Source organism: Aulonocara stuartgranti (genome assembly GCF_965226115.1).
Source record: "Aulonocara stuartgranti genome assembly, chromosome: 19".
Taxonomy (NCBI): Eukaryota; Metazoa; Chordata; class Actinopteri; order Cichliformes; family Cichlidae; genus Aulonocara; species Aulonocara stuartgranti.
In genome coordinates this window covers 8472011-8488021 of record NC_138955.1, presented here as the reverse complement: position 1 = coordinate 8488021, position 16011 = coordinate 8472011, and the positions used below count along the sequence as shown (strand labels likewise).

Sequence of the window (16011 nt, the reverse complement as noted above, 5' to 3'; positions counted from 1 at the left end):
TTGTAGCTAATCATTTATTTGGTACAGTTTTCCTTAGACAAATAATTACCCATTGAGCTCTGACACTCACAAGATGTTGGTCTATAAAAGACTACAAATCACATAATACATGCTTAACCTCAAAGCATAGACTTGCCGGAATTGTAGTTTTTACACAAAATTATTTTGCTATAATCAAAACGTAGATATGAAACGTGGGCTTTATCCATACCTGTATCATAAAATTACATAAAATCGCAGAAATTAAACTGGTTAATTATGGAAAAGAGCTTCAGTTACTTTCACTGTTGTGTGCGCATTAACCAAGCTTGGTACTACAAGAACCATAATGCATCATTTCATTCTCGGTCAGGAAGAAACATGGCTGCTCACTGTTCAACGACGGTATTTTTATTTACGTTTCGTTTGTTTTCTGCTTTACGACAAACAGAAGAAGAAATGGCTTATTTTGGTAGGGATGCTGTGTAAAAGTTCAATAATAAAAACTGTTAGAGTTTCATTAAGGCGACGTTGTTTTCCCAGTCGTTGTGACACAGTTCCCGACTGTGTGATTTTTTTTTTCTTTTCAATTTTCGCTGAGCTGTCAGCTGCTCGTTGGTGTCGGTGCTTTGCTAGCGTGCTGAGCTACCCAAACGACTGCAAATTTCATCCGGTACTAGTCGCAATGTTTAGTCCCGTAAAGTCTTCTTACTTCAGAGTCAGTCCGGCCATTGTCAACAGAGAACTCGGCAAAACCAAGATGAGATAGCAAGAGGGCACGTCGGAGTGCTAACACACGCTTTACTGCAAGGCTGAACCCCAGCATAAGCGAGACACAACGGAATAATAACCACACAAACCCCCTAACGCAGCATGTTTGGGAATCTATTTGAGGAGGAGGAAGAGGATGGCTTCTCTTCGACTTCCTCCAAGGGAAGAGTTTCAAAGATGGGAGATGAGCCACCTCCACGTCGAGGAAGAAGCAATCTGTGCGGCATCAAAAACCAGGGAGGGACCTGCTATCTGAACTCTCTGCTCCAGACCCTGCTCTTCACCCCCGAGTTCAGAGGTGAGGACAAGTGATCCTCCCTCCAGTACAGCTCATAATAATAAGGGGACAATTTAACATAGTTTGTTTAACATATTTGTTTTGTGGTGTGTGTTTGCAGAGGAGCTGTTCAGTTTGGTGCCAGACGAATTAGGATCCCTGGAAGACAAAGACAAACCAGAGGCTAAAGTATGTGTATGCATGGTTAATGTAGGTGCAGTCTCCATGGGTCTTTTTTTTTTTTTTTTTTAAAGTTAATGAGGTTTGCTCTCCTTCTCCTCAGGTCAGAGTGATCCCATTGGAGCTTCAGAGGCTCTTTGCCCATCTGTTGCTAGTGGACCAGCAGAGTGCTTCCACTGCTGGCCTTACTGACAGCTTTGGCTGGAACAGCAGTGAGGTATGTGCACTTTATTTGCTTCATGGAGGAGGAGAAAGCGAGGCTTGATTTACATGTCTAAGTGATGGATTTACCCACCAGTAATGTCAATTACTAGAGAACAGGCAACCACAGTTGTAAGAGAGTAAACCTATAACAGACCAAAGCTTGTACTTTTCACGTCTTTATTGAACACACTGAATGATTCCTCACAGTCGAGGCAAGATGTGTTTTTCCAACACATTTCTGGGACTCATTGTTTGGGGCTGCTGTGCTACTTCAAGGCCCGGATGCCTTGCAGTAAGTTGAGGAAACAATGGTAGATTAATACCTTTTACAGGAGACTGTCAGGATAGGGCGGTGCATGATCTCAGGAGATGTTGGTTGATGCACCAGGACAATGAGTCATCAAAACATATAAACTGACAAAAGAATGCTTTGGCACAGTTTTTTTTTTTCTTTGATCCAAAATTCTTCTTCAGTGTCTCTACAGTTACAGGAAGTGGGCTGTTTTTCATACTTATTACTTGGTACAGTCAGTAAAGACATGATAACTACAGGGAGTGCAGAATTATTAGGCAAGTTGTATTTCTGAGGAATAATTTTATTATTGAACAACAACCATGTTCTCAATGAACCCAAAAAACTCATTAATATCAAAGCTGAATGTTTTTGGAAGTAGTTTTTAGTTTTAGCTATTTTAGGGGGATATCTGTGTGTGCAGGTGACTATTACTGTGCATAATTATTAGGCAACTTAACAAAAAACAAATATATACCCATTTCAATTATTTTTGTTTTACCAGTGAAACCAATATAACATCTCCACATTCAAAAACAAAACAAAAACAAATCAGCGACCAATATAGCCACCTTTCTTTGCAAGGACACTCAAAAGCCTGCCATCCATGGATTCTGTCAGTGTTTTGATCTGTTCACCATCAACATTGCGTGCAGCGGCAGCCACAGCCTCCCAGACACTGTTCAGAGAGGTGTACTGTTTTCCCTCCTTGTAAATCTCACATTTGATGATGGACCACAGGTTCTCAATGGGGTTGAGCTCAGGTGAACAAGGAGGCCATGTCATTAGTTTTTCTTCTTTTATACCCTTTCTTGCCAGCCACGCTGTGGAGTACTTGGACGCGTGTGATGGAGCATTGTCCTGCATGAAAATCATGTTTTTCTTGAAGGATGCAGACTTCTTCCTGTACCACTGCTTGAAGAAGGTGTCTTCCAGAAACTGGCAGTAGGACTGGGAGTTGAGCTTGACTCCATCCTCAACCCGAAAAGGCCCCACAAGCTCTTCTTTGATGATACCAGCCCAAACCAGTACTCCACCTCCACCTTGCTGGCGTCTGAGTCGGACTGGAGCTCTCTGCCCTTTACCAATCCAGCCACGGGCCCATCCATCTGGCCCATCAAGACTCACTCTCATTTCATCAGTCCATAAAACCTTAGAAAAACCAGTCTTGAGATATTTCTTGGCCCAGTCTTGACGTTTCAGCTTGTGTGTCTTGTTCAGTGGTGGTCGTCTTTCAGCCTTTCTTACCTTGGCCATGTCTCTGAGTATTGCACACCTTGTGCTTTTGGGCACTCCAGTGATGTTGCAGCTCTGAAATATGGCCAAACTGGTGGCAAGTGGCATCTTGGCAGAGATGCACATCACCTAATATGCTTAATTGGTAGTAGGCTTTCGAGCCTATACAGCTTGGAGTAAGACAACATGCATGAAGAGGATGATGTGGACAAAATACTCATTTGCCTAATAATTCTGGACTCCCTGTAGCTGTGGGTTATTAGTTTAGTCAGGTAGTGTCTGTCCATAATTACACAATCCACATTTACGTAGCTCATGGCACATAGTTACCTCTTTGTTTACATAAATCCTACCTGGAACCACCACGAGTACATGGAACAGGGAAACTTAACAAGGAACCAAAGGCCTGTTTGAGAATATAACGAAAGTTTCCGGGCATCACCCATGCAAACAATAAAAGTAGTTATGTGATCTCAAAAGGATCTTCTAATCAGCTAAAAACATCTGTTATAGTGTTGTTTATTTACTACCTAATTGTTAGGAATTAGGAATATTTCTAGCAACTCGTTGAATCAGTGGAGTGAAGAATTAAGGCAGTTCTTAAGGCAAAACTAGGTCCAACCTGGTACTAAAAACATGTACCTAATAAAGTGGTATATATTTACTGGAAGGGAAGCCGTGGATCTTAATTGAATGCAGATTTTACTTAACCCTAACCCTGTCTGTAGTTGCTGGGCAGCTAGCTGTCTGACATCAGTCTGATAGGAAATACTTACTGAAGTTAAACTCCAGAATCAATTGCAAATTTAAGGATAATCTTACATCAATATTTCATAATTGGACAATATAAACACCACCATTTGCCTCCATAGAAATACTCAGATTTAATACATAGAAAACTCAGTCTGTGCTGTAGCTTCGCTGTCCTCAGATTCAACTTTGCCTCTTGTTTTTCCACTTTTGTGGACCTACCAATCTAATTCTGTGTACATGTGACAGTTAACAGAAACTAGATTTTAGACACACTAACTTTTATCAGCCCAAGACTGGAATTCCATTTTGTCTGGAGCCTGTTCAGCTGCCTACAAGCAAAATTAATACAATAAGAAAGAACAGAAAGAAACAGAATTTGCCACAGGGCATGCAAACCACACGTTCAAGTGAAAACTGTACATTCTGTGATATGTTTAAACTTGAAGCAGTGCTCTAAAACCTTTGAAATATGACGTGCTGGAGAGATCATTCGCGTATTCGGGTAAAAATGTTGGAACAAATAAGTTGCTGTGTGTTATTTACTGATTTAAAATAAAGAGTGACTTGCTATCGTCCTTACTTACTACAGTTTTAGTGCAGTTTAAAATATACTGTATATTTTGAAGTCTTAAAGATTTAAATGTACCTGTAGGGTCCAACAGACATATAAATTAACATTATTATTCTTTTATTGTCACTGATGTTTTGGTATTTTTTTCAATTTACAAACCATAATGCAGAAATAATTTAGAAATGATGTCATCCATAGTTTTTACATAGAAACTTGTGATATTAGTGTTTACAGCACTGGTCACTGTCTGCAGCAGAGTAGCATTACAGCTGAGGACGCTGCAGAGACAAGCAACGTATTTATGTTGTGTTGAAAACGACATGAAACAGATTGCCTTAAAACTTAATGAGCAAGCATCCCATTGTTTTTCTTTTCATTTCTCAGCATCATCTCACAAAAACCCAGGGTTACTTGTGCCACATTATATTGAAAAAAATAAATTAGCATCAACAATAATACAAGTAAATGTAATAAATATATAAGGCAGGGGGCAGAAATGTAAACACTGAATCTGCTAAGAGTTTTTACTAAGGCTGGATTGAATCTTATTTATTTATTTATAGGTAGTATTGGATCTGTGGCACATTTTTTTTGTTTGTTCCTAAATTGATTCTTTTTCTGTTGTCACGTTGTTGTTGTTTTTTTAAGGGAACAAATCAGCATGATGTGCAGGAGCTGAACAGGATTTTGTTCAGTGCATTGGAGCACTCTCTTGTGGGCACCAGTGGCAGTACATTTATTCACCGTCTCTACCATGGAACCATTGTCAACAGTATCGTCTGCAAGGAGTGTGGAAATGTCAGCCAGAGACAGGTGTGTGTGCAAACCCAAACTCGTGACATTACAGAACACGATGCAATAAAATGCGTCTTAAATGCAAAGAGAACAATAATCAATGAACCTAATTTGTTTGTCTTCTTCAGGAGGACTTCCTGGACCTGACAGTGTGTGTTTGTGGTCTGCCTAGTCTGGAAGACGCTTTGTGGAACATGTTTGTGGCAGAAGAGCTGTTTGAGGGCAATAACCTATACCGCTGTGCACAGTGTGACAGACTGGTCACTGCTGCCAAGGTCAGTGCCAATTTTCAGACAGCGTAAATACAGCAGTGAAGAATACAATGCAGTAAACATTTGTACTTTTTTACCATGCTCGACATTACAATGATTTCTTCCACTTTATTTACATTAACAATATGTAATTTGTTCTTTCTCACCATTCTTATTATCCAGTCTGCTAAACTAAGGAAACTCCCTCCATTCATGACTATGTCTTTACTGAGATTCAGCTTTGACTTTGCTAAATGCGAGCGATACAAGGAAACAGGACGTTACAGCTTCCCCCTCACCATCAACCTACGACCCTTTTGTGAACAGGTACTTGGGAAATTTAAAATTTAGCTTATGAAACACACTTTGCTGCATTAAAATGGCTTTTACTGTTATATTTCCCCCCTCCCACAGGCTGATGGAGATGACTCTGATTACTCCTATGAGCTCTTCTCTGTCATCATCCATAAGGGTGGCTGCTATGGTGGCCACTACCATGTTTACATCAAGGATGTGGATAAACTTGGTCGATGGGAGCCACCGGTGAGAAAAAGAGATGAGCCAAAAGAAAGTACACCCTCTGTTAATTCAAAGGTTTTTACATATCAGAACATGATCAAAATGATCTGGTCCTTAACAAGTCTGCGGTAACAACCTCAGATGAACAGCAACACATGATATATTATTAATGTGTCATTATTTATTTAACAGCAAGTAAGCCAAAATGCATACTAAGTACACCCCATGATTCAGTGGCTTGTAGAACAACATTTAGAAGCAATTGACTTTATCAGTCTCTCACATCATTGTGGAGGAATTTTGGCCCACTCATGTTGGCAGTCATTATGGCACAGCTCTCTTGAAATCCTATCACAACATTTCAGTCAGGTTGAGGTCTGTATTTTGACAGGGTCATTGCAACACTTTGATTTCTTTCTTTTGTTCAAATGCATTTTTGCAAACCTAACCTGTGTTGTTCTTTTTAGAATCAAGCGTCTTTTTCTTGGCAACCCTTCCAAAACAAGCTGTACTTGCTCAGTCTTTTTTTAAATTCTACTGGGATGAGCTTAAGCATTTAGCACACTAACTGAGGTCTTTAGAGTCTGAGATGTAACTCTTGGGTTTTCTGCAGTTTCTCTGAGCATTGCAGGGTCTGACCCTGAGGTAAGTTTGCTGGGGTGTCCATTCCTGGGAAGGCAGCTGTTTTGAATGTTTTCCACTCGAGAATAATCTTTCTCACTGTAGAATTATGGGTTTCAGATTGTCTGGAAATTGTTTAGGCACCAATTGTCAAAACTTCTGCTTTTATAGAGGTGGTTACATTTCTGTAATCATTTAATCAGGTGCATTTGATTATGAGGACCTTGCTGCTACTTACCCTCTTAATAATGACACCGATAACATGTCACATGTTATTATTCATCTCAGGTTGCCTAATTTTAAGATCTGGAGATCAGGGTGTACTTTCTTTTTCCACTGACAGTATACTAACCGCCCGTACTTGGAATAATATTTTAGAATATGATACACAATGATTTTCTTTGTGTACTATTATCAGCAAATTAAGAAAAGCTTCTCATTGTCAGGAGGAAGACTGCAAACCTAAAACTCAAAAGAAAGCTAAAGTGGAGTTTAAGGAAGTGTTGGAGCCAAAACTTCATGAAGATGACCCTTTGTCCATCGTCACCACTATTATTGCCCAGGTACTGCATGAAAAATCGTAATTCTCATTTTCATTTTTTGAGTTTTGACCAGCATTGAGATGCTGATGAATAATGAATAAAATGCTGTGTCTTTGCTGTCCACTAGGAGTCATCAAAGAGTGTCCTGCTGGACCAGTTGGGCCAGAAACTCTTGGATAAGATTGGTTCATCATGGAACAAAAAGTTCAGAAAACAGTATGGACCCATTTGCAAGGTATCATTAGTTTCAGGTTTTGACTATGTAACTAAGCTTATGTCATTTTGTGTGCATGCAAATCCTGAATCCTGTTGCAATGCTTGGTCTTTTATAATTTAGTTCCTGCAGTCGCACAATGATGTTTTCATGATGGTGTCCAATGGCACTCGAGTGGCGCTTAAGGCAAACCCACCAAGCCCAGCGACTGAGCTCCCCAGCCCCGCAGAGCTTACCTCAAACTCTGATCCTTCACCAGCTCCAGTCTCGGGAGCTTCTGAGCCACAGCTTTCACTAAACCAGAAGCCAGAACCGGAACCAGAGGTACTAAAGCAACAAGCTTTGTATCAGGAATGCAGGGTTTAAATTACAGTCCAGTCTCAAGTCTTTTGAAGCCTCAAGTTTGTTTTTCTTCAGATTCCTGGTAGACATCTTGTGATTACTTTGATGCCTGTTTTCTCACGGAGCATCCTCCTGTCTGTCAGCAGGGTAGCCACTGGTTTGACCTCAATGACTCAACTGTGACCTCCATCAGGGAGTCGGACATAGAGAAGCAGTTCCAGGGCAAAGAGAGCGCCTACATGCTGTTTTACAGAAAAACACAGCTGCACAGGCCCAGTGAAGGTAATGAATACCATATTTTGCATTTGTAATGGAAAGATTATATCCGCTTAGTTCGACAAGGGAAGGAAATAGGGGAGAGGTGAAGTTAGAGTTCAGAGGGTTCTTGTTAATATAAGGATCAGTTAATTGTTGATTTAATCTAAATGACTAGATACAAGTAGTAATAAAAGTCATAATAAAAAGACTAGCTAATTGTTTTATACTTTCTTTTCCAGCTCTAAACAATCCCCAATATAAAGTTCCTTCTCACCTCATCCAGATGGCTCAGGAGGAGAATATCAGACTACAGCAGATGCGGTATAGAAATGAATAAATTTATACATGATGCTCTCATCAGTTCACCTGAAGCTGTTTAGTATCTGACTCACAATCATGACAGTCCAGCTGTATCTTAAATTTAAACCAAACAACAAATAGAAAAAATGAGAAATCTGAGCTACTTATGCAAGTTATTCATAGGAGTTTCTTTGCTTTTGTTGCAGTGAAGAGTTTGAAGCCACTAATAACACACTGGAGCTGCGTCTGCACCTGGCTCCCTCTTATAGGCTAGAAAATGGAGCTCTGCAACCAGTCAGGAACAAACCAAGCGGCAGCACTGCTCTGAGTTTTGACCGTAGAAAGACTGTGGGAGACCTGCGATTAGCTATCTATCAGGTATTGTACCTCTGAAATCAACAGCTGTTCTATGTTGAGGTCCTGAAGGTGACAATAACAATAAATTGTTTGTTTAGATGCAGGAATTCTGGGAGGGAGATATGGCTCTGACTGTGGCCAAGAGTCTTCCAGCAGGTTTACACCTCTACAGTACACTCACAGGTTAGAACCTTAAATAAAGGCTTAAATAGATAGAAGGTAGTGATTTATTTATTTTGTAACTACACTCTGTTTTCGTTCTGTACAGATGACAGTGTTTCCCTGTACAGTGCAGGCATCTGCACAAACACAGAGCTGTTTGTGTGGAATGGCAGAGAGGTGAGGAGAGGCATGATTCATCACCTGCTTTGTTGGTCGATAACTGGCATCTAAAATGTTTTTATGATCTTTTCAGGTGTGTGGTGCATCTGTCTTGACTGGGGCTGAGTGGGAGCCTGTCCTGCTGACTGTGGTGCGTCCCTTTTTAGGTGATGATGTGGATAAAGAGGTGGAGGAAGATGTGGAGAGTGAGGAGAACAGAAAAGGTTTTGAAAATGGTGGTCCAGGGCTCAAGAGGGAGGCAAGAGGGTTTGCTGGTGGTGTGACTCTTGGGGAGGTGAGGGACTCACTCGGGGAACCTAAAGAAAGCCTGCTGTGCCAAGAACATAAGGGAGGCAAAAAAAGGGAAGAGGAGGCAGGAGAAGGTGGAGGGTCAAGTGGATGGAGAGTTTTCCCCCCTGACGACATGCAGCGGACACTGAAGGAGCTGTCGCTGAAAGATGGAGATGCACTGTTGGTGCTGGAGCCACAGTCATTTGACAGCAGGTAAGTTTCCTATCATGTGCTAAGCATTATGGAGGTTTTCTTTATGTGTTTGTTTTAAAACCTTCTTCCCAACTGTCTTTAGCATCTTCACTCGAAATGGAGATGTTGTCACTGTGACTACACCGTCTGACTGCCGCTGGCTCCAGGTGGAGTTCCGGCCTATTGCGAAAGGAGGTGAAGGGAACAAGGAAGAGGAGAATTTTAAGAAAATCAAGGTTCCAGCCACAGGAAATATGGTCAGTAGTTTGTTTGTGGCTCTCTCTACTTCCTTTATATCTTTTTATTTAAGAGATATCTAAAATTACTTGATTTTTGTTTCCCACAGCTGCTGTCTGAGGTGAAACTGAGGGCCATAGAGGAGCTGCAGTTAGGGGATCAAACCCCAGGCAAGATGCATACTTATGGAAAACTGCAGCACTACACAAGCACATCAATACTTCATATTAAAAGTACAGGGTTTATCAAAAAGAATGCTCAAATTTCAAATAGCCATATTTTTGTTAAAAGTAATGGAGTTAGAAGTTTGCAGGAACCTGTAAAATACATGCCTGAATATAGTTTTAGATACAAAACTTATGTTTACAAGTGCTCAATATGTGCCCGTCCAGAGTCATGGCAAATGTCCATACAATATTCAAACTGGGCACATACTTTTGCGAGCATGTCTGGAGTCATTGCACCTGATGCTGTTATTATCCTATGTAGTGGCACTTTGAAGTCAAATCGAGTCTTTTTGTTACACAGTTAGAAACTTAACACAGGTTTTTATGTTGTTGTTGTTGTTGTTGTTGTTGTTGTTGTTGTTGTTGTTGTGTTTTTTTTTTTTTTTTTACCTTTTTATATCTTTAATTTACCAGCTATGTAACCAACAGACAAGTTTTGGGATTTTTTTCAAAGCAGGAAAAGCACAGGTGTAATTATTAGCATTAATGTTGGATATATTACATATAGCTGAGTTAGAGCTGCTGGTTTTTTTTTTTGGTTTTTTTTTTAGTACACAAAACGTAACACATGTTTTTTTCCTCCAAGTTTCTATTCAGGCAGCTACAGAGTGTATTTTTGTGTAAGGTTTTTAAATGTACGCTCCTAAGCTGGCCATTTTTCCTGCTTTACTGACCAGGTGCAGAGTACTGTTTGAGGCAGTCTGACTGCACAGGGAAACTCCTTCCTCCAGGTACTGTGTCATTTGTTACCTCAGGGTAATTTTAATAGTGCAGATCACTTAGAGTTGGAAATCCCCCTCATTTTGCCAAAATATTTAGATTTGCTTTCCTTTACAGTTTTCCCTTATTAAAAAGTTGAAGCGGTACTCCCCCCTGCTTTTAATTTTCTTCTCTTCATGTGCCTTTGAAATCTTAAAACACGTTTATGAATCGCACTTGTGTCGTCCTATTCTCGTTTGCCTGACAGTGTGTGAAGAGTCGAGCGTTCGGGATGCAGGGGTGCGACTCATGACCACACTGACTCTCTGTCCGGGTACTAGCCCCAAGGCATCGCAGGTGTGTCTTTTATTTGAAGTCTTCAATGACGTCTCTTTTACTTGCAGCTGCACTGAACAAAGTTGCAGAACCTTTAATCAAGACCTGCAATTTAAAACGACAAAAACAAATCATGGCACATTTAAAAAGCTTGTTTGAAGTTTAGAAATTTACACTTTGCTTTGCAGCTTTTCTTGCACTTTACTGTGGGTGCAGCTCCCTCTGCTGGCATGGAGATGGACATAATTGTGGAGAAGACTAGCACTGTTAAAGAGGTAAGGAAATAAAACTGCACATCATGCTCATAAATTTTTCTGCACTGAATAAAAATGTGTAATATTTTCTTTGCAGTGTCTAAAAACAATGCTGGACGCAGTTGGTCTTGATGGTAAAACACTTTTTTTACTTTGGTTTTCCTAATGTATGTTTGCATTTGCTTTAGCCTCAGCATTTGTGAATTTGGCATTCCTTCTCACAAAGATGATCTCCTTATTTATAAATGTGTTTTTAGGCACATGTTGGCACTTGAGGAGGCTTGATTGGTGTGAAGAGGTCGGAGAGCCACTTATGGATGAGGTAAATAAGTGGAGAACTATTGTAATAAGTCAATACAATACAATACTGCTTACCTTTTGTTAATTGACTAATTCTTATTTGTGATGATGGTGGACAGGAAGTCTCCACGGTCTGTGATGTTTGCAGATAACATTGTGATCTGTAGTGAGGGTAGGGAACTGGTCAGGTGGAGACATGCACTAGATAGAAGAGGAATGGAAGTTAGTAGAAGCAAGATGGAGAATACATGCGTGTGAATGAAAGGGAGACATGTTTAACAGTGAATATGCACATATTTTAAATACTTGAGGTCAACCATCCAAATGCAGGGGGTTGGTGTGACAGAGAAAGATGCTAGAGATAGGTAGAGCACCAAGAAGAAGACAATTTCTTAATTAATTCTCTGTTTAAATGTTGCAATTAGTTTAAGTGACAGTAAAATAGTTTCATTATTACTCTGATATCATCTACTCAGTAGAAGTTACCCACATATGTTCCAGTGCACATGACTAATAAATCTTTATGGCCTTTGATTCTCAGGATGCTTCTCTGTCAGAGCTGAAAATCAGCAATGGAGAGACATTAGTTGTCACAGAAGGAAATTTGCCTTCGAAGGTACTTCAGTGTTTTGAATGTAATTGTGGATTAATGATGTGTTATAGCTTTATGTAGTGCTTTAGCATTTTTATGTCTTGTTTTTTCCATCAGGGTTTCCTAAAGATATCTATATGGCTGTACTGGCATCCAAAAAACATGGAAAGAGATTTTAATCACACAGAGAACGGGCCTGCTGACGGGCAGATGCCTGCAGGAACAACACACAATCAGTTACCTCCTTTATGTAATGGAAACGCTGCAGAGCTCAGACGTGTGGGGCAGATAGAGATATCAGATGAGGCCACTCTGGAGGACCTCAAAACTCAGGTGAACTGTTTTGGTTGTGTATGTGCTGACTGTCTCTTATAGTTAGCTATTTTCAGATGAAATACATGCTCACTTTGCTTTTAGGTTTTGACGCTGCCTGCCGTTCAGGAAGTGTGTGTGCCCACCACTGGATTCATGCGTGTTTGGCAGCTGGAGGGACGGAAGCTAGCCCGAATCCTCAGAGGACCGCAAGCCACACTCAGGTCTGAATGCTGTGCTCTCATTCGTACATTAATGGTCAGAGGATTGTTTTTTGTTATTGACAGATGAAGGTCACTGAGTGATTCCTTCTTATTATCCTTTTGGTTTCTCCTTCTTCAGGAAGATGAAGCTGACCAGTGGTGCAGACCTTTGTGTGCAGACACTACTGAAAGAGGAAGATCTTGGGTAAGTATTGTGTTACAGCTCTTTTCTTACAAAACCTAACCCAATGTAATATCTAAATAATTCATTATGAAGTGTGTCTATTGCGCACATTTTTGTTTTTTAGTAACTTTTTAAAATAATTTTCCTTCTTTAACTGTTTCCTATTCACAAGGCCAAAAGACGTGCTGCTCTATGTTAAAATGGGAATACCAGGAGAGAGGTCTTACTACCCTTCAGAGGAACTGGTTTGGAATGCGACCCACGATTCCTCGCCTCGCTCTTTACGCACTTGTCTGGCTGCACGCTATGGCCTCTCTCCAGACTCTCTGCTGTTGGCCAAACACCAGCCAGACAAACACATCTGGGAGGAAATCTCCAACTGGGTACGATTAGATGAGGGAAGGTTCTTGAGTAGGAACCTGGTTGGGGGTGATACTGTATATACTTGCACTCTCTTGCATGCACTATTTTGTGCATGAAATTAGATTTGACCTTCACTAAGTAGTTTGTCTTTAACTCTTAGACCCAACAGGTCTCCAAAAAGAAGAAGAAGAAAAAAACAGAATCACTCCTGGGAACACCGTTCCACCTCAAAGATGGTGACACAATAGGCGTCAAGGTAAATGCCTGTTTAATAAACTCTGTTCTGCTTTGGTTTCAGAGACACTCAGTCTGTTTTCCATACTTTTTTCAGAATCTTTTGATTGACAACAACAGGAACTTTATCACTCTGGAAGACGAGCAGGGCCAGCAGAGGCTCAGAGAGGAGGCTGAGGAACGCAGGAAAGGGTGAGAGCCCTTGGATACATGTAACAGCAGGGAAAATGCTTCTTATTTAATGAGAAATTAATATTAGTGTTTTCACTCAGTCATTTTACAGCAATGATGCAATCCATAAAGACTGTGTCCATTGGTGTTTGTTATGTTTTATGTTATTTGTGACTCTTGCTTACTTTCAGAGGGCAGGCTGCAGGCGCTGGTGAATCACTTAAGAAAGCTGGACAGACCAAATCCAGGAAACCAGAGGTGGCACTCTCAATCAGTGTTGGGGAATTCAGATAGCGTCCTTCTTCCATTTGTATAGATCACAATGAACTGTGATACTACATGCACACACTGTGAGATGCCACATTGCAATTCGGACATCTGACATCAGTCTTGTGCAATTTGTTTTTCGAGTACTGTTTGCATACTGACTTTCTCCACAAATCTCTTAAATCAAACCCTAAACCGCTTCCTACTTCTCAACTTTCTGACGGACAAAGAGAAGGAATTTATTTTTGGCACTTTGATTTGCTGTTTTGTTATAACTGACTTTGATTTGCATCGTTCCTATGCAACATTTCTGTTTTGAATGGATTATCCATATTTGTCTTGATTCCTCCCTCTACAGACTTTCAAAATATGATAAATCAGTCTGCTTTCTGTTTTTTTTTTTTTTTTTTTTTTTTTTTGTTTGTTTGTTTTTTGGTGTGCGGATCATATTTTATATTCTGACACTCTTGGTTTCTCAAAGGCAAATTGTTGAGTGTTTTATCCACTCAGGACTGGCAATTATGAACTGACACATGTGCTTACTGGAACTCCTGTTAATTATGAGCCAGTACAGCCAGTACAGGTCAAAATTTATACCCAAGCCACATGCCAGTGATCAATATTCTGGTATTCTTCAATAAATTGTTCTGAGTGACCAGCCAGTGCAGTAGGCAATTGCCTTCAATATGTTCTAATGTTCTTTAATAGGGAACTTGTTGTATAGAAAGTGACTACTTTTTATAACTAACCTGTCACTGTGCAGCACGAGCAAAAATGTTTCTCTGGATCAGCCGCTGTATTGATTTTAGGTTGATAAAGGAGAGGAGAGACAGGCCTTAATGTGGAGAAGCCTTAGTGCTGCTCTGTCCTCCCTACCTCACGCTGCCTCTCTCTCTCTCTACCTCTTCTGCCCTGTCATTTCTTTTTCTGGTTTTCATAGTTTTATTTCGTTTTATTTCCTCCATTGCTGTAAAGTACCATTAAGTATTTAGGCAATAACGCATTGGTAAAAGTTTTGACTCTGTGCCCTTAACACTGAGTGTGACATGATGCATCTAATTAAGTATAATGGGAAAATAAATAATATTTGAAACATTATCCAGACTTTTGTAGGTGAAGATTAAAGTAGGATGATCTTCCTTTTACCTTTTTATTTCACATTCAGATTAGCTGTATAGAGCAGAAACACATACTGCTGAACTGTTCTTCTTGAGTGTGTAGAAGTAAAGACCCATGAAGCGTCTTTGTGGAACATTAATTGTTTTAGTTGCTTGCAATATTTGTGAACTTCAGGGAATTTATAAAATGACTCTTTAGATAAGTTATTTGAAAGAAGCGACAAATAATTACATTGTTGAATGAAATATGATGGGGATTTAATTTTCACACAAAAGATTTTTTTAAGCTGCTTCGTTCATTAATCTGGCCTTGACCGGTGCCAAGATTTTTCAAGTAGAAATGTTTTTGTTCTTTTTTTTTTAAAAGAAATTATTTGAAGCAGATAATAAAACTGTTCTACAATATACTCAGCAATAGATGGACTTCTTTTTGTATAATGTGGTATCGTTTACTAGTGTTAATGATTACATCTTTGGTGTCATTGATAAGGACTGATCTACTGTATTGTAAGAGTGGACAACTGTTTGTACTCATGTCGGACTGTATTTGCAGAAAGTATTTTATGAACAATAAAGGTATACAATCATAATTACCAGTCATGTTAATGACAAATAACTACTATTACATCAGTAATCTGTTAGTTTAAAACTGATTCTTATGGATTCCTTTTCTAAAAATATTTAGTAAATCTTACATCTGGCGCAAACATTAAAGGGCCACTGAGTATAATTAGGATTTCCTACTAATTAATTAGGATTAACCAGATAATTCTCCATTTTTGAAACATGGTATAAATAATATTTATTAAATCCACGTTGGTTTTTATCCATTATGTCCCAAAATGAGTGACAGACTTGATAAAATTAGCGGGAAAGTGTTTACAGACGTTAAGTCAGAAAGCTGGTTTCCCCAAAACTTCTATAGGACCGAAAGTCTTTTTACAAGCAAATCTATCACCATCTGGTGGCCTTCAGATAGAAGGGCAGGTTTAAGGTACATTGACATTAGCTTCATTTTTCCGATCTGGATGCTACGCCCATGCTTTACACTGTAGGTCTGTGTCCTGCAGAATAGTTCCTATGGATTTATCCAGTGGGATAACAAAGGATAAACCCTAGTGCTTTGAGGATCCTGTGACTTTTACAACAAGTAGCTATTGCAGGGTCATCATCACCACAGGCTGTGGGAGATTATGTCTAATTGTTTTTAAACTAAATTTAGTTATAAACCAAAATCTAAAAAGTTGA

General features: G+C 39.7%; 1 protein-coding gene across 3 annotated transcripts; it reads left to right on the top strand.

The window, feature by feature from the left end:
- The first annotated feature begins 325 nt into the window (after nucleotides 1–325).
- On the top strand, nucleotides 326–15353 carry usp40 (ubiquitin specific peptidase 40). Of its 3 annotated transcripts, none has more exons than XM_082517069.1 (31): nucleotides 326–1048; nucleotides 1149–1216; nucleotides 1311–1424; nucleotides 4912–5076; nucleotides 5187–5333; nucleotides 5493–5636; nucleotides 5724–5852; nucleotides 6896–7012; nucleotides 7119–7226; nucleotides 7329–7529; nucleotides 7694–7829; nucleotides 8045–8126; nucleotides 8312–8483; nucleotides 8561–8645; nucleotides 8731–8801; nucleotides 8878–9287; nucleotides 9370–9523; nucleotides 9613–9673; nucleotides 10408–10461; nucleotides 10698–10786; nucleotides 10954–11040; nucleotides 11117–11153; nucleotides 11277–11341; nucleotides 11861–11935; nucleotides 12029–12244; nucleotides 12329–12447; nucleotides 12566–12631; nucleotides 12783–12993; nucleotides 13134–13229; nucleotides 13305–13399; nucleotides 13570–15353. In XM_082517069.1, exons 1-31 carry the CDS (start codon nucleotides 853–855, stop codon nucleotides 13670–13672), a joined length of 3873 nt encoding a protein of 1290 aa, XP_082373195.1. In that variant the 5' UTR covers nucleotides 326–852; the 3' UTR covers nucleotides 13673–15353. The 3 variants fall into 3 exon arrangements, with proteins under 3 accessions (XP_082373195.1, XP_082373196.1, XP_082373194.1); XM_082517070.1 differs by having other exon boundaries at nucleotides 7691–7829; nucleotides 12353–12447; XM_082517068.1 differs by having other exon boundaries at nucleotides 7691–7829.
- Nucleotides 15354–16011: the final 658 nt, after the last annotated feature.

Bases quoted from the DNA above. Each gene is read 5' to 3' on its own strand.
- usp40 (XM_082517068.1), top strand. From the start codon at position 853: ATGTTTGGGAATCTATTTGAGGAGGAGGAAGAGGATGGCTTCTCTTCG. The intron at 5,334-5,492 runs GTCAGTGCCAAT...CTTATTATCCAG, and splicing joins GACTGGTCACTGCTGCCAAG to TCTGCTAAACTAAGGAAACT. The intron at 8,484-8,560 runs GTATTGTACCTC...TTGTTTGTTTAG, and splicing joins TGCGATTAGCTATCTATCAG to ATGCAGGAATTCTGGGAGGG.